Source organism: Enhydra lutris, unplaced genomic scaffold (genome assembly GCF_002288905.1).
Source record: "Enhydra lutris kenyoni isolate GAN:26980312 unplaced genomic scaffold, ASM228890v2 scaffoldscaffold3, whole genome shotgun sequence".
Lineage (NCBI taxonomy): Eukaryota > Metazoa > Chordata > Mammalia > Carnivora > Mustelidae > Enhydra > Enhydra lutris.
Genome location: NW_019154087.1, coordinates 75631223 through 75654547, shown reverse-complemented (window position 1 = coordinate 75654547; position 23325 = coordinate 75631223). Strand labels below are relative to the sequence as shown.

The 23325-nt window shown below is 52.3% G+C and overlaps 1 protein-coding gene across 2 annotated transcripts; it reads left to right on the top strand.

Annotated features, from left to right (window-relative positions):
• The first annotated feature begins 3477 nt into the window (after nucleotides 1-3477).
• Nucleotides 3478-22944, top strand: LOC111154231 (cathepsin B). Of its 2 annotated transcripts, XR_002641075.1 has the most exons (11): nucleotides 3478-3572; nucleotides 15679-15829; nucleotides 16746-16831; nucleotides 17584-17698; nucleotides 18369-18487; nucleotides 19333-19418; nucleotides 19692-19835; nucleotides 20376-20492; nucleotides 21425-21553; nucleotides 21985-22162; nucleotides 22258-22944. XR_002641075.1 is itself a non-coding variant. In XM_022513710.1 (10 exons), the coding sequence occupies exons 2-10, from the start codon at nucleotides 15704-15706 to the stop codon at nucleotides 22080-22082; spliced, it is 1020 nt and encodes a 339-aa protein (XP_022369418.1). In that variant the 5' UTR covers nucleotides 3478-3572; nucleotides 15679-15703; the 3' UTR covers nucleotides 22083-22944. The 2 variants fall into 2 exon arrangements, 1 of the variants encoding a protein (XP_022369418.1); XM_022513710.1 differs by having other exon boundaries at nucleotides 21985-22944.
• Nucleotides 22945-23325: the final 381 nt, after the last annotated feature.

The window sequence follows — 23325 nt, the reverse complement described above, 5'->3', positions numbered from 1 at the left end:
TTGAAATGGCCTTCCCACAATCCCATAAAAACCCCTAGAGTCAGAGAAGGTGGTGGCAACCCTCTCGGGGCCCCTCCCGCTCTGGGAGCTTCCTGATAGGGCTCAGTAAACCTTGTTTTGCTGCCCACCACTCTGGTCTAACTTCCTCATTCTTCAAAGTGGCGTGACCAAGAACCGCGGACACTGAAGGAGAAGTAAATCCTGTAACAGTTGATGATCCTGTGAAGGCTGTAATGAGCATCTCAGTACAAGTTTTTGTGAAGACAGAGGTTTTCATCTCTTTTGAGTATATACCTAGGCCTCTTTTCCAGAAGTTCAGCAGGCAAATGGCTTCAGCATATACAGGCTCAGGTCCTTCCGTAAGCTCTGAGGAGTATTCCCTGAGCCCCTGACCTCAGACCTGGCAGGTTAAGCTGAAATTCTACTCAACCTTCAAGGCCCACTTCATGCACGGGACACATTCACTCAGTAAATGTTTATTTGTTCTATACAAGGTGCCACGCTCTCTGCTACATGCTGGGGATGTGAAAATAACAGCATAGCATTTGAAAGCAAAATTCAACCAAGTTAATGTGAAGATCTAATGAGCTTTATTAAGCAATTTATGAATTGACTAGCATCCCACATCTGGCAAATAAGGAGAACTCTGAGGAGTTGTACAAAATGGAAGGTTTTTATGGGAGAGAAGTTGGGGCAAAAAGTTACTAGCCAAAGAAAGGACTGGTCCGGTGAGGTTACTTTCCCTTAGCCAGAAGGGCAGAGGGTCATGCCATTTTCCTTAGGGAGTGGGGGGATGGAAAGGACCCATGTGATGGATTACCTCATTGGTGCTGACCAGAAATTCTGGATTCATTCGCTTAAAATTCCATTCTTGGGAAGACAGAAACTGCAGGTAAGTCTTGGTTTGCTGTCCTGGGGGCAAGTGACTCTGAGGAAAAGAGGGCATAGGCAGGGAAAGATAGGAGGCCCGTGACTCCCCTGACTAGGCTTACACAGGGGGCTACGTGACCAGGCTCACAGAAATCCCAAATAGGCTCACAGAAACCCCAATGTGGAGAAATGCTGAGGTGGACAAAACAAGAGATAAGGGAACAAATCAGACCACCTGGTCTTGAATGTCAGGGAGTTTGGGGGTTTTTTTGGTGTTTTTTTGTTTTTTTGTGTTTTTTTTTTTTTTGACAGCTATACTGTAATCGCAGAAAATGACCAGACCTCAAAGAAGTGAGCCATTAAGGGTATTATCATTAGTCCTTGCTCAAACCAAGCTGGCATAAGAATTTCAAGGCTACAAGCTTCCTGTCAGTTCTCAGTAAAAGACTGCCAGTAAAAGCACCCAGTGGCAACCCATTCGGGACCTCTGTCACTGTAGAGAGATTTTTTTCTTTCCTTTTTGCTCTCTCTTTCATTTAATAAACTTTCACTTCACTTCACTTCACCCTTTTGTGTCCACAAGATTCATTCTTTAACTCTGAGAGACAAGTATCCCCACAATCCTATAACAACTCTTCCCTGGGCCTGTGGCTTTCTTTTTAACTATAGGCAAAAATGTTTATCCTCATGGAGTTTAAGATCCAGTGAGGGCATTGAGGAGAATAAACAAGTCAGTTATACAGTGTGTTCCTTTCTCCATGAAGCCGTCCTAGATGCAGCAGGAAGGGTTAAATTCTACTCAAACAGTACTTGTTTATTTCTTTTATTTCAAAAACATGACTTCTCACTCTCCAATGGCACTCATTCAAAATTTCATAAAAAGGCAATAAATGTAAAGTACTTAGCCCTCCTGTTATGATGAGGAGATTTTGACCATGGTCCTCTGTGTGTCTTCCCCACTGGGGTTTCCTTTTTTGAGCACCATTACGGGGTATGTAAATGACTGACAGCATGCGGGAGATGAAATGTCAAAACACTGATTTGCAGTCTAGAGTCCACGGTTCTCAAGATATGACTGGGTGAGTTTGCAGCTGGGACCATCGTGACCTGCAGCCTTCTTCCCCACTTGCGAGCTCCTCAGCTAACCCACTCAGTTGAGGGTTTAGTAACCATGGGCAGATTCTGAGACTTCCTTGCTTCCACTCCTTTCTTTAATTGGGACCAAACAGGTATAAGTGTATGTGTCTAGCTAGCTCTCTGATGTGCCCTGGCAGGCACAGGGACTGTGTAACAGCTAGCTGCAAGACGCAGCAGATAGCAGCCTGTAATAGTGGAAACAAAGGCAGAAGGAAATGTAGAAAAAAATTAAATGTCCTTATAACCTGCAGCCCATATTGACAAATACTTGAGATCCGCAGACTATAACATTCCTCCAGGAAGCTCCCAACCGTCTTAATGCTTTGCTAGAGGGGAAAAACAACCTTTGCTTGGCAATAGCAAGGCCTCCTAGACCTTGTGAGTCTTCTTTAGCCTATGAAAGTTCTTTGGAACTTCCCTTATCTTTACTTCCCCCAACCCCAAAGTATATTGTCAGTTGCAACTAACAACCCTGGGGCAGCAGTTCTTTCTGCCCATGGGTCTTGTTCCCCTGCTTTAATAAAATAATTTCTTTGCACTAAAGACTTATGAAAAATTCCTTCTTAGCTGGAGCACTACTCAAAAAGTACATCACCTGGAACCTCTTGGAATCCACCAGACCTACAGCTTTCTTATTACCAGGAGCACCTAGATAAAATCCTAGACTTTTCCTGAGCCTCTCGAATAAAACTGGGATCATACCTAGGTTGCAAAGTTGTCAGAAGGATCGGAAACCTGGGGATGCATCAAGGTCTTGAGCCACACCACCGTCTCCATCAGCCTGCCTAGCCACTCTCCGAACAAACTCCAGGGAAAATAGTGTACTTGCTGTGCGTGTCCCCTTTAGGACAGGTCTGGCACACCTCTTCCAAACAGATTTCTGCCCCTAAGACCCTTCTCTATAGACATCCTGACGCAGGTCCTGAAATTCATACCCACTTATTATTACAAAACTAGAGGACCTTATAGGCATGTTCTCAGAATATCAACGCTAAAGGAGCCTGTTCAGGTTCTTCTGGGAGACCTGCTATCATGATACCCCCAACTCAGTGGTTTCCGAATGAATGAAATAGGGACAGTCATCCCCTCCTCCAAGAAGGGATCTATCCGAGTTGAAGGCTGCTTTCAGGAGGCGGCGGCCCCTGGGGAATTTCTCCCGGCTGGATAGAAGCCCTTAGGGCCACCTTCATCTTCCCTCCGCTTCTGGCCCCCATCGGTAAGGCAGGCCGCCCACAGGGCTCGGAGCCCCTATTCCCGGGACAGGGAGCCCACCCCCAGCGACGCAGAGGCCGCAGCGGAGGCAGCGGCGGGGCGGAGGGGTAGAGGGTGGAGGGGTGGAGGGTGGAGGGTGGAGGGCGGAGGGCGGAGGGTGGAGGGCGGAGGGCCGGCCCGGGCTCGCAGCTGTCACGTGGCGAGTCAGCCAGGCGCGCAGGGCGGGGCCGGGCTTGGTAAATAGGCGCCGGGGCCGGCTCCGGGAAGCTACGGCGGCTGCTCGGGCACCGGCAGTGGCGGCGGCTCCTGCGCCCTCGCAGGCTGCAGGACCAGGCTCTTGGCTGCGGGGCTCGGTGAGTGCGGACGGGCGGCCCGGCGCTGCACGGCCGCGGTGGAAGTGACCTTGGAGGGGGACGGGCAGGCCGGGGCCCCTCTGCGCCCCCGGCCAGGCCCAGGCGGGTCCCGAGGCATCCCCGGGGGTGGGGGGCGAGAAGGCGGGGGACCCTCGGGCTGCCCCAGCGGGGCGGGCAGGGGTGGCAGCTCGCAAGCTCCTAAAAGTTGTTGGGGAGAGAAAGGCCAGAAAACAACCCCAGGCGGGCAGCCTGGCACCCACCCCGACTCTGACCAGAAAGCAGGCGCCCGCCGGCCCCCTCTCCTAGGGCTGTGTTCTCCACCCCAGGTGGGCTGAGCCTGACCCCCACGGTCAGCCGGCCTCGGGGGTCGGGCCTGGGAAAAGCGGGGGAGGAGCGGGGGAGTTTGCGGGGGCGCTCCGGGGGAGGAGCTTGCGGGAAGCGCTTGGCTTGGATCCTGGTGACTTTCGCGTGGAATCCAGCTCCCCAACCCCCTGTGAGCTTCGGGGCCTCAGTTTCCTCGGGAAATTGCTGAAATAATAGTGTCTCCCTACAGGTGTTTTCTTATTCCAAAGGGTTTGCTTGGGCAACTTTCTACACAGAACCACATGCACAATTTTGGGGGCCCCGGGAAATAGAAACCAGAAAACTGGAACCTGGAACTGGATGGAGTAGGGTGGAGCCCACAGGATGGGTTAAACCCGCTGATGGGAGGACAGATTTAAGCAGAGGGGTTAAGAGACTAGGTAAAGGGCTTGAGAGTCCTAGTCACCCTCTCCTTGGGAGGCTGGGGTGGAAGGAGAAGATGCCACTCCCTACCTCTAGAGTGTCCTGGAAGGGAGACTGTGCCTTCCATAGGCCCAGGACTGTTTGGGAGAAGGGAAAGCAGGGCAGAGTCCCTGGGGCACCACCTCTTCCCTCGGTTGATGACCCTGGAGTCCTGGGAGAGGCAGCATCTGGGTAGCAGTGAGGGGTGACAGAGTGTGGGGGCTCAGCAGGCCACCCAGGTAGATGTGAATTGCATTTGCTTTAGTGGGCCTAGGTCATTCTCTTCCCCTGGTACTGAGGAAGCCAACAGGCTGTGCAAGGATAAGGACGCTAGCCCAGGCCCCACATCCTCTACCAGTCCCTCACACCCAGTGGTTCAAATGGAGATCTGGCCTCTTTAGTTTGCTTAGAAAAACTGATCTTCAGGTGCTTCCACTAGACACAAATGCAGCTGGAATGCATTCATCCCGTTGATTCTGTAGATTCAGGATGATAAGGTGAATAGGTTTAGAAGGGTGTCTGGTTGGGTAAGGGCTGCTTTTCTTCCATAACATCCTTAAATAATGGAGAATTGTTTCGGTTTTTTGTTTTGTTTGTTTTTAAGTAAGCTCCGTGCCCACCATGGGGTTTGAACTCACAACCGTGAGATCAGGAGTCACATGCTCTACTGACTGACCCAGCCAGGCACCCTGAGAATTGTTTCCTGTTGGCACTGGTGATGGTGATTAGAGCCCTTGAACTTTATAGAGAAAGGGGGCTGAGCTGTACTCCCTCCCCCATACACACACCCACACCCTGTATGGCTTTCCCGGAGAGAGTCGAAGGTGCCTTGGAGAAAGCTTCTGCTCAAATCTTTTTGGGCATCTGTCCCGGAGCTGGGGTATTGCCATTCGGCAGTGGAAAGGTGTAGATCCCTTACCTGAGGGCTCCACAAGCCAGCCCAGCCCTGGCTCCAGTAACTCCCCTGCTGTTGGGTCAGGACATCTCTGTTTCTGGACTAGTCAGGTGGGCGGTGAGGGTGGAAGCTCTTTGGCCCCATGAACCTGTCCACGTGCTGCTGATTCAGCAGCTTGAATTGAGGCCTTTCTCCAAGACCGGTTGGTTCGTTCCTCAATTATAGGACCTGGGCGTGGGGGTAGGAAGTTGAGCACATTTTAGGAGTAAGAGATATTTTATATTCCTGTTGGGCAGTTGGATTGGGAAGCAAGGGAGAGCACATTCAGGGGAGTTGTGGGGCGTCCGCTGGGTGATTTTCTTAAATGTGTTATGGAGTTGTGTGGAATATCCCTGTCCTTGGGAGGACAGGACTAGGCTATTTCCGAGTAAGGGCTCATGGTGTCTGCTGCCTCTTTTAAATAGTTTGACATAAGGAAAATGTGAAAGATGGTAAGAACTGGGAATTTTTCTAGATCAAGAAGGAAGGAAATCAGGCACTTTTCATATGGTTCAACCTCAGGTGCAGAGAGGTGGTGGGGTTGACAAGTTGATGCATGTAGTTGGGCATATGCAGGTGTGTATTGTACTCAGTGAATGTTGGGAGGCAGTCAGCAGTGTCTACACCTGGTCTCGTGTCCTTTATCACCTCTTGGTTTAAGCTCCGTGCACACTTCTGGAAGCTGCCTAAGGGTGGGTGGGCAGTAAATCCTGGGTCTTTCCATGGCTGTTCATGTTCATATCCCACCAAGGGATCAAATGCCCGTATATATTTAGACTTAACCTGTCTCATTTTTACCCTCCAGCCTCATCCCCACCCCCCTCCCCCCATCTGGGGCTCACACAGCTCAGGCTTCCTCGGGGTTCCCAGGAAGTACATTTCCTCTTGGCCAGAGGCCAGTACTGGCTTGTTTGCTCTGCAAGCCTCATGACCACCCCAGAGCCTGCTTCTGGTCTTTCTGAGGGACAGATAGCTCCTATCTTGTCTCTTTGTAATTCTTTTGCATGTTTTGGGGGGTGCTTTTATTACTTTGTATCAGTCCCTGAACAATGTTAGTAAAAGTGATGTAACTGTAATTATGCCATTAGTATCCTTTCCCGCTTCTGTTTATGAGGGTTCTTCTTCTTCTTCTTCTTCTTTTTTTTTTTTTTTTTTAAGATTTTATTTATTTGAGAGAGGGAGATCACAAGTAGGCAGAGAGGCAGGCAGAGGTGGGGGAGGGAAGCAGGCTCCCCGCTGAGCAGAGAGACCGATGTGGGGCTCGATCCCAGGACCCCAAGATCATGACCTGAGCCGAAGGCAGAGGCCTAACCCACTGAGCCACCCAGGCGCCCCTATGAGGGTTATTCTTAATAAGTCTAGTCTAGTCATGGAGGTCTAGTGTCTACTGAGGGGCAGGTTGTTTTTACTTTCTCACTGTTCACGGCAGGCGAGGCAGGCAGCACTGCAGTAAATCCTGGTATCTCTCAGGCACTCCTGAGTTTCTCTAGGGCTAGAGCAGAAGTCCAGTTAACTCCTGGGTCATAAACCGTGTGCGTCTTCTATTTTGCTGATTGAATGCTGTCCGAGTTTTACCATTGTGTACTGCCAGCAGTGGGTGAGGGTCCCTTTTCCTCATTTACCACCACCGGGTAGTATTAGACTTTAATTTTTACCCACCTGATGGGCTTGAAATGATGTTGCTCTTTTCTTTTTGATGACCAGGAATTTAAATAATTCTTTACTTTCAGAAATCATTGGTGAGTGAGGATTTCTATTTTTGTTGTGAATCGCTGACTGTGTTTGTAGTTTTTTTGTTTGTTTTTGTTTTTGTTTTTGTTTTTTTAAAGATTTTATTTATTTGACAGAGAGATCACAAGTAGAGAGGCAGGCAGAGAGAGAGAGGGAAGCAGACTCCCCGTTCAGCAGAGAGCCTGATGCGGGGCTCAATCCCAGGACCCTGAGATCATGACCTGAGCTAAAGGCAGAGGCTTAACCCACTGAGCCACCCAGGCGCCCCTGTGTTTGTAGTTTTAATGTGTTTGTTAACAGCTAGAACTCCCCGAGCTTTCTTTAGATCCTAACAGGTATCTGGACTTATACAATTAGATAACCTTTTCTAATTTTTTTTTTTAATTTTCAGAATGCGTGTGAGTTTTGGGTAGTGCAGTTTGATTCTTCCATTTTGCAGATGAGAACACTGTGGCTCCTGCAAGCTTGTGACATGACAGGGGTCACTAAAAATAATTGTGGTGGAGTTTTAGAGTTTGGTCTCTTCATAATTGTCCGTCCCTCCTCAGGTACACTCCTCCGGGCTCACTCGTGTTGTTTTCTCAGGCACCACTTTCTCTCACCTATAAAACAAGTTCGATACAAGCCAGAGGTCCTTTTCCAGCATTACTGTTTTGGACTGTGGGGTGCCCAGGAAGCTGCCTGCCAGTGTTATCTGTTTCTACCAGCCTCTTAACTCACTTCACTCTGGTCGTCAAGATAACCTAGTCACTAGCAAGGGTGAGGGGAGGAGGATGGGATGGATACCACCAAAACAGTAAGCTGATCCAGTCTAAAACACTGAGAACAACCCAGTTATTCTGCCAAAGGACCCAGCAGGGGCTGGGCTTCTCCGTGACCCTCTGACCTAGGCTGGGGTGGGGTGTGCTTACACATACACCAGTCACTCAGCCTCTGGGCTTGCACAACACCTGGGAAGGTGGTGCCAGCCCAGGCCTGTGGCCACTCCGGGGTTGAGGCATCATCAGACATCAGCTGGGAGCCATCTTTTCCTCCACTGAGCCCTGTGGGTGCTTGGAAGTGCTTTGTTCTGCTGGTCAAGGTAGCAGAATTAAATAACCATTATCTGAGGACTTGTTGCTAAAAGTAGGGTGGGGACGCCTGTGTGGCCCAGTCTGTTGAGCCGCTGCCTTCTGCTCAGGTCCTGGAATCAGTCCTGCATCAGGCTCCTTGCTCAGCGGGGAGCCTGCTTCTCTCTCTGCCTCTGCCTGCTGCTCCCCCTGCTGTGCGCTCGCTCACTCTCTCTCTGACAAATAAAAAATAAAATCTTTTAAAAAATAAAAGTAGGGTGATCATAATTTTTCTGGGGGTGGAGGGGGGGACTAGTCTGGGATGGTATAGCTTGACCAGCCTGTGAGTAGAGCGCTGTGCGCCTCCCGCACCAGTGAGGACACAGCCATTTCCTGGTGGCAGTTAGTTCATTGCCTGGGCTGTCTGCTCCAAGCCAGGCTGCATGGAAGGCACTTTGAAAAAGACCATCTCCTTCCGTCTCCCGGCAGCCTTGTGAGGTGCATACGTATTCGTCTTCGTGGGGCCTCGAGAGGAACCAGAACCAGGCTGGGGAGGCAGCGTCTTTCAGTTGCTTGCTTTTGTCACTGCCCGTGTCTCCGCCCTCCTGAGCCCCCAGCCAGCAGGGAGATGGGATCTAGCCTGCAGTCGAGTTAGAGCCACAGTGCTCCTGTGAGCTGGGGAGGCCTGGAACACTGATCTCATTTCGATCTCCAAGGGTTTCCGCCAGCTTGTATAAAGTAGTCCTAAGGTCCTTCAGAATCCGGGCGGTATGCCTGTTTTAGAAACCGAGACTTGAGAATGTAATGCCCCCTTTAGCATCCCAGTAAGTCAGTATCTGAGTCCGTGAGCAAAGCTTGTGAGCAGAAGCTTCCAGAACTTTGCCCAAATTCTTGTTTCTCAACAATACAAAGATTTTCACCTGCCCAGGGCCTTCCTGGGGTCTATTGTTTGAAGACCAAAGTCATAATTTTCTTGTTTTCAGGATGTGGGCTGCTATGGCTGATCTTAAGCAGAGTTCCATTTGTGGGCACTGTAGCCAGATGGTTTCCAGGCTACACAGAACCAGTGGGAGAGGAGTTTGGCCTGCCCTGCTCAGCCTGGTGGGAATTAGTCTCTGGTTCTGGGACAGATGGTTGGCAGGGGGAGTACCTGTGAGTGACCTAAACTGTTTAAGTGGGTGAGGCAGGTGGGGCTGCCTTTTTTTTTTTTTTTTTTTTTTTTTTTAAGATTTTATTTATTAGAGAGTACACAAGGGGGTGGGTGGCAAAGAAGAGAAAGCAGACACCCTGCTGGGCAACGAGCCCAAGGCAGGGTTCAGTCCCAGGACCCTGCGATCATGACCTGAGCCAAAGGCAGATGCTTAACCAACGGAGCACCCCCAGCCAGGGCCCTCTCACTGCTTTCCCAGGTCCCCCTGGGGCTTGCAGGGCTGTGAGCCGCACAGCTTTGGCCCACTGCAGTGGGTGCCCTTTCTGGGTCACACAGCAGTCGTCCGGGGGGCATTCAGCCGCAGGGAGTTTGGCTCTAGACCACAGAGAGCCAGCTGGTGCCCGTTCATTCTCACAGCTCTAAGGAGGCAGATGGTGATGAGGAGCCCTTTTGGTTTTGTTATTTTTAATTTGAGGATTGTAAGCCATGAGGCAGTTAGACACGTTTCCATTATGAGCAGAAACAGGAAACATCAAGGCCGTGATTCAGACTCAAAGGCAAGGTCTCCTTTGGTGTGATCGGAGATGAAGGCGCTGGTGTCAGCCCCCATGGCGCCGCCCCAGCACGGAGGCGTAGCTGGGCAAGTTGCCGTCGGAGGAAATGAAGAGCTGCCTAGTTTTGATGTGTAGGTGGTGCACCGAAACAGCCGAAACTTCAGGAACAGCTGCCTTGAATGTGAGAGAGAAAGTTGCAGCCGAGTTCTCCAGACAGGTACCACTCAGTCTTCCCAGCGCTTCTGCCTGTCCACCTGCCCCCTCGTCTGCAGGCACTCCGCTACTGATCTGCAGGGCATAGCCTTTTTCCGTGGCTGTGGGCAGAATCGGAGCCCTCAGCCTGTGGGCCTTTAGAGCCAGCTGTGGAGGAGGTCCCACGGTGCATAAACAGCAGCAGCAGGCAAGGCAGAGCAGAGGAGGGGATGAGAGCCGTGCCAGAGACCCATTCATCTGTGTCGGTATTGCCCAGAAGATCACAGCTGGGCTTACTTGGAAATCTCACATACCTGTGTCCTGTCTCCTTAGATTTGGGGCAGATTGAGAATCCAGTCTCCCCGAGGACTCTACAGCCTTAAAAGGAAGCTTTGGTAAAAACCAAGCTCGGTGGCAGGTCCAACTGTTTCCATGTCCTTGGAGAATAACAGGACCGAAGCCTGCAACTCAGCATTGGCTCCTCTCCTGCATCCATTCCGTCTTCTTCCAGAGCCCCAAGGTCCACCGTAGTCCCAGGAATGGCTTCAAAGTCATCCGGGGAATGATTATACTGTAAGCGGGGTTCATAGGATCTGTTGGCCGCAGGCCCCTTTCACAATGACAACATTCTACAGAACTTCAGTGGCCTGTGCTTCCATAGAAACCATCGAGTGCTGTAGGGGTCTGGAAAGGGAAGAAGTGCCAGAGCCTGTTTTTTCGTAGCCAGAGATTGGCTTGGCAAAGGGCCAGAGGGATGTAGTGGCACCCCAGGTCCCCCGAGGAAGGCCAGCTGCCTGAGGTTTGGAGGGACCAACCATCTGCCCACAGTTGTTTCCTCTGCCTGTCCACGCCCTACAAGCGAGTCAGGTGACTCCAACTGTTCTTACCCAGTTTGGGCCCGTCTTTTCTCATGGAATAAGGACTTTCTGTTCATTCTGTCCTGTAATTAAAAAAAAAAACAAAAAACCACAAAACTGACAAAAGGGAAGTATTTGCCCCAAAGAGGGGAAGCGAAAGCTGCTTCTGTTTCAAGCGCAGGCCGTAGGACTGACCCAGGGCCGGCTTGTTGAGAGCACGGCTCACATTAACCAGCTGCTGTAGCCGGTCTGCTATGCATGATTCTGCAGATGCAGAAAGATGCCAGGCACTCCCTGAGGTGCAGTCACCACTGCTCATGGGACATCTGTGTCTTTCCCTTCTAGCAGGAGAAATCTGACTTCACAGTCTTTGGGCTCAGCAGTCTTCCGACCTCTAGAATAGGAAGCCCAGTTGGAGGTTAATTGAGGTTAGAACCTCATTTTTAATTCAGACTGTGGTGTAGAGGTACTCTGGGCACGTCTGGAGTCAATGGGAGTTACCTGGCACAGGCTAGAAGTGGGGACGAAGAGGGCAGGGAGGGAAAAAAGGAGGGTGGCTGGTGGGACCTGGGAGTTGAGGGTGCCCAAGGGGAGTAGCCCTTTGCTGCTTTCCTGGTATAGACCAGGTGCCATCATGGCACTCTTGACTTCCACCTGGAAAAAAGTCATGAGCCCCTTTTACAGCTGAGGCTCAGTGCAGGTTGGTACTCAAGGGTGCACAGTAAGGGAAAGATCTGAACCCAGGTCTCCTGACGCCAAGCCCAGTGCTCGTCCTGGCCATGGGCCACAGCAGCCTATTCACTACTTGAACCCGAATCCAGACTTTCTCCCAAAGCCACAGCCCCATGCCTGGGATGCCCACGTGCTCAGTGCTAGTGGGGCTTGGAGTCAGGGGTTCAAGCTGAGCTCCTGACCTCCAGGCTAATGGCTCTGCTGTTCGCTGGAGTCCCTGGTTCTCCCTGATGCAGGGTTAAGATGGGGAGAATGACGTTGACAGGAAGTATGGAGGAGGACCTGTGGAACCAAGAGAAGAAGGGCAAGTGCGTGAAAGTCTCGCTTGCGGGGGCCTCGCAGGCCTCGGGAGTTCCCTTGGCTATGGCCATGGTGTAGCCCTCGGCACAGAAACGGACTGAGAAATGGGTGGTGCCTCTTTGTTCTCTGCCATGAGAAAAAACAGAGAACGCTTGTTTCAAGTCCAAGTTACCATGGAATTGCTCCCCTTCCCCACTTGCTCGTGACTTGACATCTCAGCAGATGGCAGAGCCTCCAGGGATCACTGTGGGATGCCCCTCTGTGACCTGTGGGGAGTATTTCCCTGAGGCTCCCTCGGCACCCTGCCACATTCCCGGACCCCTGATGGGTCACAGTGGAAGCTGGGGAGGGCAGCCCTCCCGGCTGTGATTTGAATGGGCTTATCATCCAGGCCTGGCCCTGCTGGCGTGGGTCTGATGGCCCGTGTGCCTAGAGCCCAGTGTTCGTTCATGAGGTTCTCCTGTCGTGGGGGAACGTGAAGCTGCCGAGCGAGTATAAGTCAGAGGGTATCAGGATAAAGGAAGGGAACACGACTGCTTTGCTCCTTTGCTCAGAAGATGTTATGAGAGAGACCTCTGCTCCGTTGCTCCTTCCGAGGTGTGAGGACACGGCAAGACATTTACCTACCATGAGAGAGGCCATGTGGATCCTGATATGGTCATGGGAGCCGCAGCCTCCCCGTAAGGCACTGAAAACGAGAAGGTTAAGTGTTTTGAGCTGAAAGTCACTAGGAGAAGGCCTCACTGTTGACTAGGAGTCAGTTAGAAGTACATTTGGGGGCCCGGGGTTTTGGGTAGTCCTAGCTGCTTTTCTTCCTAAAAGAGCCAAACTTTGAATATAGTATGTTCATCTAATTTTTTTAAAAGGATAGTGAAAAATAAGTCTGCCCGCCACACATACTACTTTAACACTTTATTGATGTTTTACATGTGGTAACGGTAAGAGGCATGTACGTCGCTTCCTGGGCTCGCACGCTTACCGTGACTCCTCTGCTACTTGCTTTTTTCCACTTACGCATGTGTTGGGCATATTTTACTTTATCAGGACAATATGATTCACTCCACCTAGTTCATTCTTGATGGCTGCTTTGTCTTCTGTTAATCATTTACTGTAACTTAACAGTTATTTTTTATTATTAGACACCTGCTTTGTTTCTTGTCTTTCGTCATACAGAGAATATTCAGTAAACATCTGTACACCTGTTCTGTATCTTCGAATTTGAGGCCAGTAGGGTTAATTTCTAAATATCAAATTGCTGAGTCAGAGGGCATGCAGATTGCAAAAGTAATAGAAATGTCCTGGCCATCGTCTCCGTGACTGGGCCTACCTCCGGGGTTCAGCGGCCCAGCGTCGCTGCCTGCCCATGTCTGACCCTGCCAGGGACCGGCCAGCTGCCCAGCCTTTGCAAGCCCTTCATTTTATCTGTACTTCCCTGTGCTTACGTATCTTTTGATATCTGATAGCTATTTGTCGTTTGTTTTTTTTTTAACATTTTATTTATTCATGAGGGACGGAGAGAGAGAGGGGCAGAGGGAAAAGCAGGCTCCCCACTGAGCAGGGAGCCTCAGTGGGGCTCAATCTCAGGAACTTGGGATCATGACCTGAGCCAAAGGCAGACAGTTAACAAACTGAGCCACCCAGGCGCCCTGTACTACTTTTTCTGTAATTTAATTGTGTGTCCTTTTGCCATTTCTCTATTCTGTTTTTATTCAGATTGTTAAGCACCTTTTGCATATTAAGGAAATGAAGCTTTAAGCACATGGAAGTACTGTTTTGTCAGTGTGCCACTTTTTATCTTGTTTTTTCTCCTAGAAAGAGAGGCTTTATTTTCAGTAATCAAGCTCTGTCTCTTTAAGGTTCTGTTTGTCGATCATAGGTGTTTATCGTTTGGATAGTACAGTTTGTAAAGTGCATTTATTTCCTTCATGTGTTTTTATTCAAAATCTTTGTTCCGCATACCACTTGTGTGTGAGAAATCAGGTGTAAGCATTTGGCCTTCCTATGTTTTTCGCAATGCAGAGCTAGTGGTGCGGGCATGTACCCTGAGACAGGCCTTTTGTCTCCCACCAGTGCCACGAACCCTAAGCTTCTGAATGGTTTTGTTGATCGGACTGTTCCTGGCCAGTGTCAGGCAGGGCTGTATACGATCTCCACTACCCCAGGGGGCGGGCAGGTGTCTCTTCCTGCTCTTTTCCAGAGCTGTTTGCTGTTGTTACGCCTCTGTCCTTCCGGATGGGTTGTTGCTTAAGCAGCCATCAAGTTTAAATCTTGCCTTAACTATAATTCACTGTGGGAGGCCGCAGGCCCAGCTGTGACCTGGAAGGAGGTGGGTCCTTCTGGAAGCCCCTGAGGTCAGGGACAGGAAACCCTACACCTTCCAGCCCCCGAAACTACTGCCGCCGCCCCCCCCCCCGCCCCCGCCTGCCCACATGGGTCTCCCACAAGGCCCGGCAGCGGGGGAGGGGGAAGGACAGACTGTGGCACCCGGAACATTCCTTGCTTTCCTTAGAGCTGCTTGCCTAAGAGCATGATTCAGAGGTGGAGCCAGTCTCCTGACTTGCCGGCCAGGCTAAGATCTAAGGACTGTGGTTATAATGTGATGGGTTCCCTTCCTGGAAGGACTGTCTTTGAAACAGAGCCCTTGGCTGACTGGAAAAACCAGAGAAAGTCCCAGACTTTTGTCACTGGCCAGACTAGCTCTCCCTCCCTGGTGCTGTTGGGCTTCATTGGCCTGTTTTTGCTTGTTTCCCTATTTATGCTTGTTTTATATCCCAAATGTAGCTTGTGAAATAGATTTTGTTCTGCATTTTTCTAATCTTAGTGGTTCTCCCTTTGGGACCTAATCACCTAAGAATGTTCACTCTCTCAGAGCACTAGCCTGGAAAAGGCTTGAACCCAGTTTGACAAACCAGCGAGAGGCAGTTTGGCACTAGCAGGGAGGGCCCCGAACTCCTTTTAGCCTGAAGATATGGGTCTATTGATGGATTTCGGATGTTGTCATCGGTACTGCCTGTGACCTGGGCCTTGGGTTATGATGGACAGCAAGGCCGGGCTGGCCCTGGGCCCACAGCTCCCCAGCTAGCTGCACATCAGTGAACAGCCCTGTCTCAGAGCATGAGTCCGGCTTGAGATCGGCTCAGGGCACCCCAGGAGACCCAAGCAGCATGCCGGTTACCAGGCTGCGGCTGCAGAGGGGCCTCCCTGCCCGCTGCTCACTCTCTCCTAGCTCCCAGGCATCTGGAGAAGCGCACACGGCCGTCTTCGCCCCCCTGGTTTATTTCTCAGTTGTTTCTCAGTTGGGGGACACTGTGGGAGTGTGAGGTCAGGGTGCTGGCATGGTCAGGTGAGGGTCCTTTCCCAGGTGACCCCCTTCCTGCTGTGTGCTCCTGGCGCAGAAGGCGAGAGGGAGCTCTCTGGGGGAGCTCTCTGGGGTCTCTTGTGAGAATTCTAGTCCCATCCTCATGAGAATCACACCCAACAGCCCCATCTCCGAATCCCATCATGTTGGGGTTAGGATTTCAACACGAGTTTGGTTGGGGGTTAGGGTGGACGCACACTCAGTCCACAGCACGGCCCGTTGTGCTACGGGCATAGGTGGGGACTGTGGTGAGACGGGGCCTGGGAGCTCATGGGCGCTGTTGGTCTTTGAGGTCTCTGTGCCCCCACACCCAGGCTTCACAGAGAAGGACGCTGAGGAACAGAAGGGGGCACATGGTGGAGCCGGGAAGAGAACACGGGTCTTTCGACCCTGGGTTGTGTCTGGCCCCAGAGCCCTGCTGCCTGAGACGGCCCCCTCGTGTACGTTACGCACTTGGAGCATCCTGATGTCTTGTCTTTTCTAGGTGAATCGAAGATCCAGCTTCCAAAATGTGGCAGCTCTTGGCCACCCTTAGCTGCCTGGTGGTGCTGACCGGTGCCCAGAGAAGGCCGCCTTTCCAGCCGCTGTCGGATGAGCTGGTCCACTATGTTAACAAACGGAACACTACATGGAAGGTGAGCTGTGGGGACTGTTTCTGTTTGCGCTCCTCCCCCAGGGGTTCAGCTGATGCATTCTGCCTCCCAAGGGTGGTGGCTGCAGCCGTGGCATGGTCTGTCCCAGAGTCGGGCTGATTGAGAGTCATAGCCACTCCAGACCATGCTAACCTTCTCCCTGCTCTTTCCCCCTGCCCCGTGCTGTGTGTGCATGCACACGGTGGTATATGGGGGATAAACGAGCTTTGGAAGTGCTCACAGCCGGGAAGACCCTGGACACCCACCCCCCCCCCACAATCCTGGTAGTTAAGGCCCATCAGGCAGCTCCCTCCTTCTGCCCAGCCCTGAAGCGTGGGCCTATAGGAATAAAGAATGAGCCATGTTCAGGGCTATAGAGGGTCTCTCTGGACCTCAGCAAGTGTAGCAGATCCAATAAGATACCCAGTGGTCTGGGAGCTGCGTGCGCCCTGGGTGGCTCCCTTGGGGCAGGGCCTCGCTTGCTGTGCAGGGTGCCTGTCCCAGGCTGTCCACGCAGCTGGAACAGGATACCACTGATTGGGTGCTTCATAAACAGAAGTGCAATTGATTGCCGTTCTGGAGGCTGGAAGTACAGTTGCAGGGTGCCAGCATGGCTGGGTTCTAGGGGAGTGCCTCACTTAGTGGGCGGAGCAAGCCAGCTCTCACAGGTCCTGTTAGGGTACTAACCCCATTCACCAAGTCTCCAGCTTCGTGACCTAATCACCTCCTGAAGGCCCTACCTCTAGGTACCATCACCTTGAGGTTTAGGTTTCAACATGAATTTGGGGAGACACATTTCTTTTGCAGTCCCCCAAATCCCCTTGCTCTCCTGAGCTAAACAGGACCCCTGGCCCTGTCAGGCCTTCACGCACCCCACCCCTGCACACTGCCTCTGTTGACTGCTGTGACTGTCCTGCAGGCTGGACACAACTTCCACAATGTGGACCAGAGCTACCTGAAGAAGCTGTGTGGCACCTTCCTGGGTGGGCCGAAGCCGCCCCAGAGGTGAGTGCCTGCTACCTGGGGATGGATATGCTGGCCACACCTGCCCCACTGCCCTAAGAACAGCAGGGGTTGGTTTGGGACTGCGAGAAAGAGGGAGTAAGAAGTCCTCCTTGGCATCCGGAGGTGTCCCTTCCCTCGGAGCTGCGAGACTGCCTGACAGGGCTCAGCCTCCAGTGCCGTGTTTCCTACTGTGCTTCTCCACATGTCTCAGAGCCCAGTGGGCAGGCCCCCAGGTCTGCCCTGTATGACCTAGTGGATCCAGTCTTCAGGAATTGAAGGAGAATCTGAGAAAAGCTATCTGATCTGCCGTCAGTGTTCCATTTTTTCTAGAGAACTCTGTAATGGGCATTTTCAAGTAGATATTACTCTTGTAGGAAGCATTAGAAATACCTAACAATATGGTTGGAATAGTAACGGGACATCACTCAATGGCGAAGATGCTAAAAACATTGTGGGGACCCTGGGCAGACCCAAGGTGGTAGTGAGGGAAGTAAGAAACACAGTTATGTAGATCTTGTGGCCGAACTCCCGAAAAATATCCCATAAATAAGACTAGCAAGAAACACAGGGAACAAGATGTGCTAAATGGTAGAGTTCCTGGTTTGGTTGTATAAAGTTCCCAGGGGACGTGGCCACAGATGTCACCTTTGGCTTCCCCGTGCCTTCCCTCCCAGGTGGCAGGCGCTAACATCTGCAGGGATGGGGGAGAGTCGTAAGATGTGAGTTTGTCATGGACGCCTTCCTTTATCTAGACTTTGGTTTGCCGAGAACATGATTCTGCCCGAAAGCTTCGATGCCCGGGAGCAGTGGCCTAACTGCCCGACCATCAAAGAGATACGGGACCAGGGCTCCTGCGGGTCCTGCTGGGTGAGGCCCTGCTGGCTGGGAGGGGCCGGAGCCATGGGGGGCGGGAGGGCAGGTGTCAGACCAGACCACCAGGTGACGAGGCAAATTATGGAAACTTTCTGCGTGTCCGTTTCCGTCGACATACAAATTATGACGATCCCTGTGGTCGTGAGTTATTGCAAAGACGAGGAGGAAGAACGGGTGGCCCATGTGTCGGTGGGAAAGCTGTTCTTACTTCTCTGACACGCTGTCCCAAGGCCGTCAGCAAATACCAGCAGTTTGGAGCCCTGCTCTGCTCCATGAAGTACCACTCTGTATCAGTGAGCTGTCTTAATTTTGTTTCAAACTGTGGTAAAGTGCACTTGGTGTACATTGAACCATCTGTTTTCTGTCTCTTACCGACCAGTTGAGCTGCCTCCTGTTGGTAAAATCATAGAGTAATCGTCCCGTGTGAGCTGCTTTATGTTAACAAAAACCACATCTTAGACGAGAACTGAGTGTGCAGGTGGAGATTTGGGGCGGATTGGTCTCCCGCTTTAGAGACAAACTTGAGTGCCAGGACCCTCACTGACACGGTGGGAGACCAGCCACCAGGAAGGTCTGCGGGGTCCACTGTGGTCCTCCGACATGGTGCCTGGCAGAGCCCATGGCCCAGGACTGCGGCTTACCTGGGTGGGGCTCGTTCCTGCAGGCGTTTGGGGCCGTGGAAGCCATTTCAGACCGAATCTGCGTCCGCACCAATGGGCACGTCAGCGTGGAGGTGTCTGCCGAGGACATGCTCACCTGCTGTGGCGACCAGTGTGGGGACGGGTGAGTTAGCCCCGGGCCCCTCCCACCATGGGAGCCCCCAGGCTGAGGCCTCCGTGAGGGCAGGAGTGGTATTCCAAGTCTGATAACAGCCCTCTGCTGGGACAGCTTTGGGGCCCGGGGAGGCTGGAAGCAGGCCCCGGTGGGTCTGCAGCCGTCCGGGAGCTGCCTACAGCCAGGCTGACCCTGCCCGGGGTGTGGGTGGTACGTCCTGGCAAAACAGACATGGTCTCAGGATATGTGGGGACATTTCTGATCTCCAGCCTGCTTGGTTTCCTTGTTGCCTTTCCTTGATCATGGAAATGTAATAACCTTGGCGCCTGGTTTCTGTAATGAGGAATGATGGGCCCCCAGCTTGGTTGCAGAAACTGAATTCCCAGCATAGGTGCCTGTCTTTCTGCTGACTCTGGCCTTGGTTTTACAGCCGTGGTTCTCAGATATGACTGCGGATTAGGAATACCTGGGAGTGAAATAAGTGTCCAGGCCTCCTCTCCTTCCAGTTAACCCAGTCCCTGGCATTAGCATTTTCTGTATTAAAACACCAGGGAATTGCAGTGTGCTAAGAATCCGTGTGACAGCCTGGTTCAGGGTAGACATGAACGCGAGGGTCCTTCTGTCTCTTTGAGGATGGTGGTGGGTGGGCCAGGGAGCTGGGGAGATTCCCTGGAAGAAGTGACTCTCCTGGGGTGGGTGAAGTGGGCTTGGTTGGGACCCAGGAGAAACTTTTAGGCCAGCTGCTGAAGGCATTGGTGGATCCGTAAGGGACCCTGGGGTCTTAGGCAGCAGGCAGTGTGGTCTGGAAACAGAAGTTCTCGCACAGTGAATTTAATACATGGTTCTTTCCTTAGCTGTAATGGGGGCTTTCCTGCTGAAGCTTGGAACTTCTGGACAAAAAAAGGCTTGGTTTCCGGTGGTCTCTATGACTCGCATGTTGGTGAGTGTCTGCCATCAGCCCATATCTGGCCAATGGATTTTCTAAGCCATGAGTAAGAATGGTCTCTGCTTGCATTATAAAGTGAGGATTGAGAGTCGAGGTCGGGAGGTGGAAAAATCCAGTAGGAATCGGAGGTAGTCCCCTCCAGGGCAGAATTACCAACAGTGTCAGTGCTGCACATCTGACCCCCTGTTACCATTGCTGCAGTTTTGCCCTCAAGGGGTTTCTGAAGAGACTCTCAGCTGATCCTTCCTTTCCGTTGGGCCCCCGCAGGCTGCAGACCCTACTCCATCCCTCCCTGTGAGCACCACGTGAATGGCTCCCGGCCCCCATGCACAGGGGAGGGGGATACCCCCAAGTGCAGCAAGATCTGCGAGCCCGGCTACACCCCGTCCTACAAAGAAGACAAGCACTATGGTAAGGTGGGGCCCACGCTGCCCAGCACCCCGGGGCCAGGGACCCGCTGACATCCTTCCTGAGCCAGAGGAAGGGAGAGGCCAGGGCAGTTGACCCTTAGAGCCAGGAACACAGGAGGGAGAAGGAAAGGTCATGACCTTGTCAGAGGGAGCAGCACACTGTGTTTTCTACCTGTCTCCATGCTGAATCCAGCCCCAGGATCTCTGTTGCGTCAGTCACAGACCCTTAGGGTCACAGGGACCAGACCCCTTGTTTTACAGGGGAGTGATCTGGCCTAGAACCTTCAGGGCACCGCTCCGTCCTTCTCCCAGGGTCTCATGCTCACTGCCCCTCCCGCTGCAGAGCTGTGCTCTCCCACATCTCCCCTTCAGGGTCCGGGGCCATCGTTCATTCCTCCCCAGGGAAGCCTTCCATGACCCCTGGTCTGGGTGAGAACCCAAATGCAGGCTTCACCTGGCGGCTCCCTGTAAGTCAGTGAAGAGCTGAAGATGGCACCGCGGGGGGCACACCTCACACCCACTCGGCCGGTTCATTTGCCAGGATGCAGTTCCTACAGCGTGTCCAGTAGCGAGAAGGAGATCATGGCAGAGATCTACAAGAACGGCCCGGTAGAGGCGGCCTTCTCCGTGTATTCTGACTTCCTGATGTACAAGTCTGGTGCGTGTTGGCCCCCCTGATGGCAGCGGGGCAGGGGAGGTGTGGGTTCCAGGGAACCAACAGGACTAGATCAGGGAGGAAGAACTCGAAATGTGCTGGCGAAGTCCCAGACCACGCTCCGCGTGGACGGGGGAACAAGAAGCACCTGGCTTTGCGTGAGGCTGTGGGGATTCACCCTGGAGATCTCGACGCCCCTGGCCTGAGGGCTGCCTTAGAAAACCCCCTACTCTGGCACAGTCTGTGGCTGGCCCTGCTGTCTCCATTTTACCTGCTCATTATTTCAGCGTTCTCCACGGTTAGGGAACACCATTGGATAAAGGGAGATAATTCTGGAAGACAAGATTATAAAGCTAGCTGTTTTTAAGAGTTGTCCCTCCCTATAATTTAAAAGGGTGCATTTCCAGTTTGACAGAGGGATTCACCAGTGTGGGGATCGCCTGCTGCACAGGCCCCGTGAGCACCTTGGCCTGTAGCTTTCTCTGTCAGTACCGGCTGCCACCACCCTGGCCTCCCTTCTCACTTCACCTCTGCAGGGTGTTGCCTAGGACAGAACCTTAAAACTTAAGTTACAGAACCCTTTTGACAAATAAATCCTCACGTGGAGTCCTAGCATGTAGAATGGTAACTGGAATTGAATGGTAACATTAAATCTACTGCTTAAAATTTATAGCTTCAGTTTTCAAGGCAAGCCATGAGCATTTTGTTGGACTCCACTTTAACGTTTACTCAACATATTTGGGCGTTGGGCTTTCAAAAACCTATTGAAATCATTGCCCCACATCGTACGAGCCACTGGAGCCTTCTGAGAGAACATCAGGGCATTCTCTATAACCTTGTTTGGGAGGGCGTGGTGGGCCAGGCGGGTTGGAGGGATGCTCTGGGAAGTGGGGCAGCAGCCCAGTCTCTGCCTGAACAGGCTGTCCTTTTCTCAGGCGTGTACCAGCACGTCACTGGAGAAATGATGGGAGGCCACGCTGTCCGCATCCTGGGCTGGGGAGTGGAGAATGGCACACCCTACTGGCTGGTGGGCAACTCCTGGAACACGGACTGGGGCGACAATGGTGAGTGGTGGCCCCCTGCCTGCTCACAGGGTGTGTGGGCCAGGATGGGATGGTCATCTTGTCCTGCTCTGCTCCAAACACTGGGCCTGGGGCTCAGCAGTGACCTCCCGGGGGTTCCCTTACCATGAGGGCAGACGCTGATCCCAAGAAGGGGTGGTAGGGTCAGGCCATGGCTTTGAGGTGCTTGTCCCTCACAGTTCCCCATGCCCGGGATGCAGTGCTTGCTTATGTGGGGTCACATGGAAGTGGGGTCAGAGCTGGGCTGCTGGGCGAACAGAACAGGTCGGGAGAGCACCTTGGGGCTAGTTTGGTGACTGCTTTGGGGCTAGGCTGGTGTCTCTTGCTCCTGGGTCTTCCTGGAGTAAGTCTGAGTATGTTGGCAAGGCTTGTAACTTAGCACACTATTAAGGCATATCATTTTTGCTTTCCAGGCTTCTTTAAAATCCTCAGAGGACAGGATCACTGTGGAATTGAATCAGAAATTGTGGCTGGTATTCCATGCACTGACCAGTACTGGAAAAAGATCTAATCTGCTGTGGGATTAGTTCTGCCAGCCCTGGGGCACTGTTTCCCTAAATATAGCCAGTTGGGCTGGTGAGGAGATGGAGGGTAGGAATGTCTTTTATTCTTTTGAGTTCAGATATGATACAAGAGGTTTTAGACAGGGCCTGAGGGATTGAGCCAAACCTCGTGTCTACTGTCAGAGCCGTCTTCCAAGGAGACACATCCAAGGCCTGGCTACCTCCCAGCCCGTTGGGTGGACTGCAGTCCCCGTGCACACCTAGACTACGTGAGCTGCCACCGCAAGCGAAGTGAGTCCTCCCCCCACCCCCCAGACTAGTGCTGCGCATAGTGCCCGCTGCCCCCGCGTCCTCCCCGGCCACACTCTCCAAGAAGCCATACCGAGACCCAGAGGTGTTAGGCGTTCCAAAGGAATGGAAAGTGGAGTCCTTAACAAGACCAGTCTCCCACCAGCAGGGGTACTTCTAAGCAAGTAGCTCGCTAGCTGTGGGCTAGGTTGAAAAGAAAACCAGTGGGCCAGCCCTGGGAGAAAGCCATTCTCCCAGGGCACCTGCATCTCATGAGCTTTGCGGTGCTGCTGCAAAGATCCTCTGGTCTTGTCCTTGGCATGATTCCTTTTTAAATAAACATTTTATTTTGTGTGCACCTCAGCTGATCATGTGAATGAAAGCGGAACAGCTGGGAGAGCTGTCCTCGATTCACAGACTGTGTCCCTCTAATACCACCGGCTGGGCGTGAGCTGACTGGCCTCCCAGCCTAATAGTGACACTCATTTGGGAGAAACCAGCTTTAACTGTAAAAATCACTGCTTCACTGTTAATTTAATCAGGACAGGAATGACTGTGCCAATTAAACGTTTTCTCCCTTAACACGAAGTCTGTGCTCTGGTGGGATGCCGCGGTCCGTCCGTTCTTACCCTGCAGATTCCTGTCTTCCTGGATCTGGGTGTCCTTGAATCTCAAACCAGGGAACTCCTGCCCCAAACCACGGTTTCTCTCTTCATCGTTCCCTGTCACTTTCATCAGCCTTGCTCTATAATTCAACCCTTAAACTGTCTCAAGCCCCAATGATTTGTGCCCCTGCTTAATTTCAAGAGCTAAGAACATAGTTGTAGTCTGTTTTGTACCAGCCCCAAGCCAGCAGTAACCCATGTGGGGATTCACACAAGCGTGGCGTGTGGGTGATGCCGGAAGCCAGCTGTCCTAGTGGAGAGCCAGGTTGCCTGGGCCCTGCCGATGTTGAGATGGGGT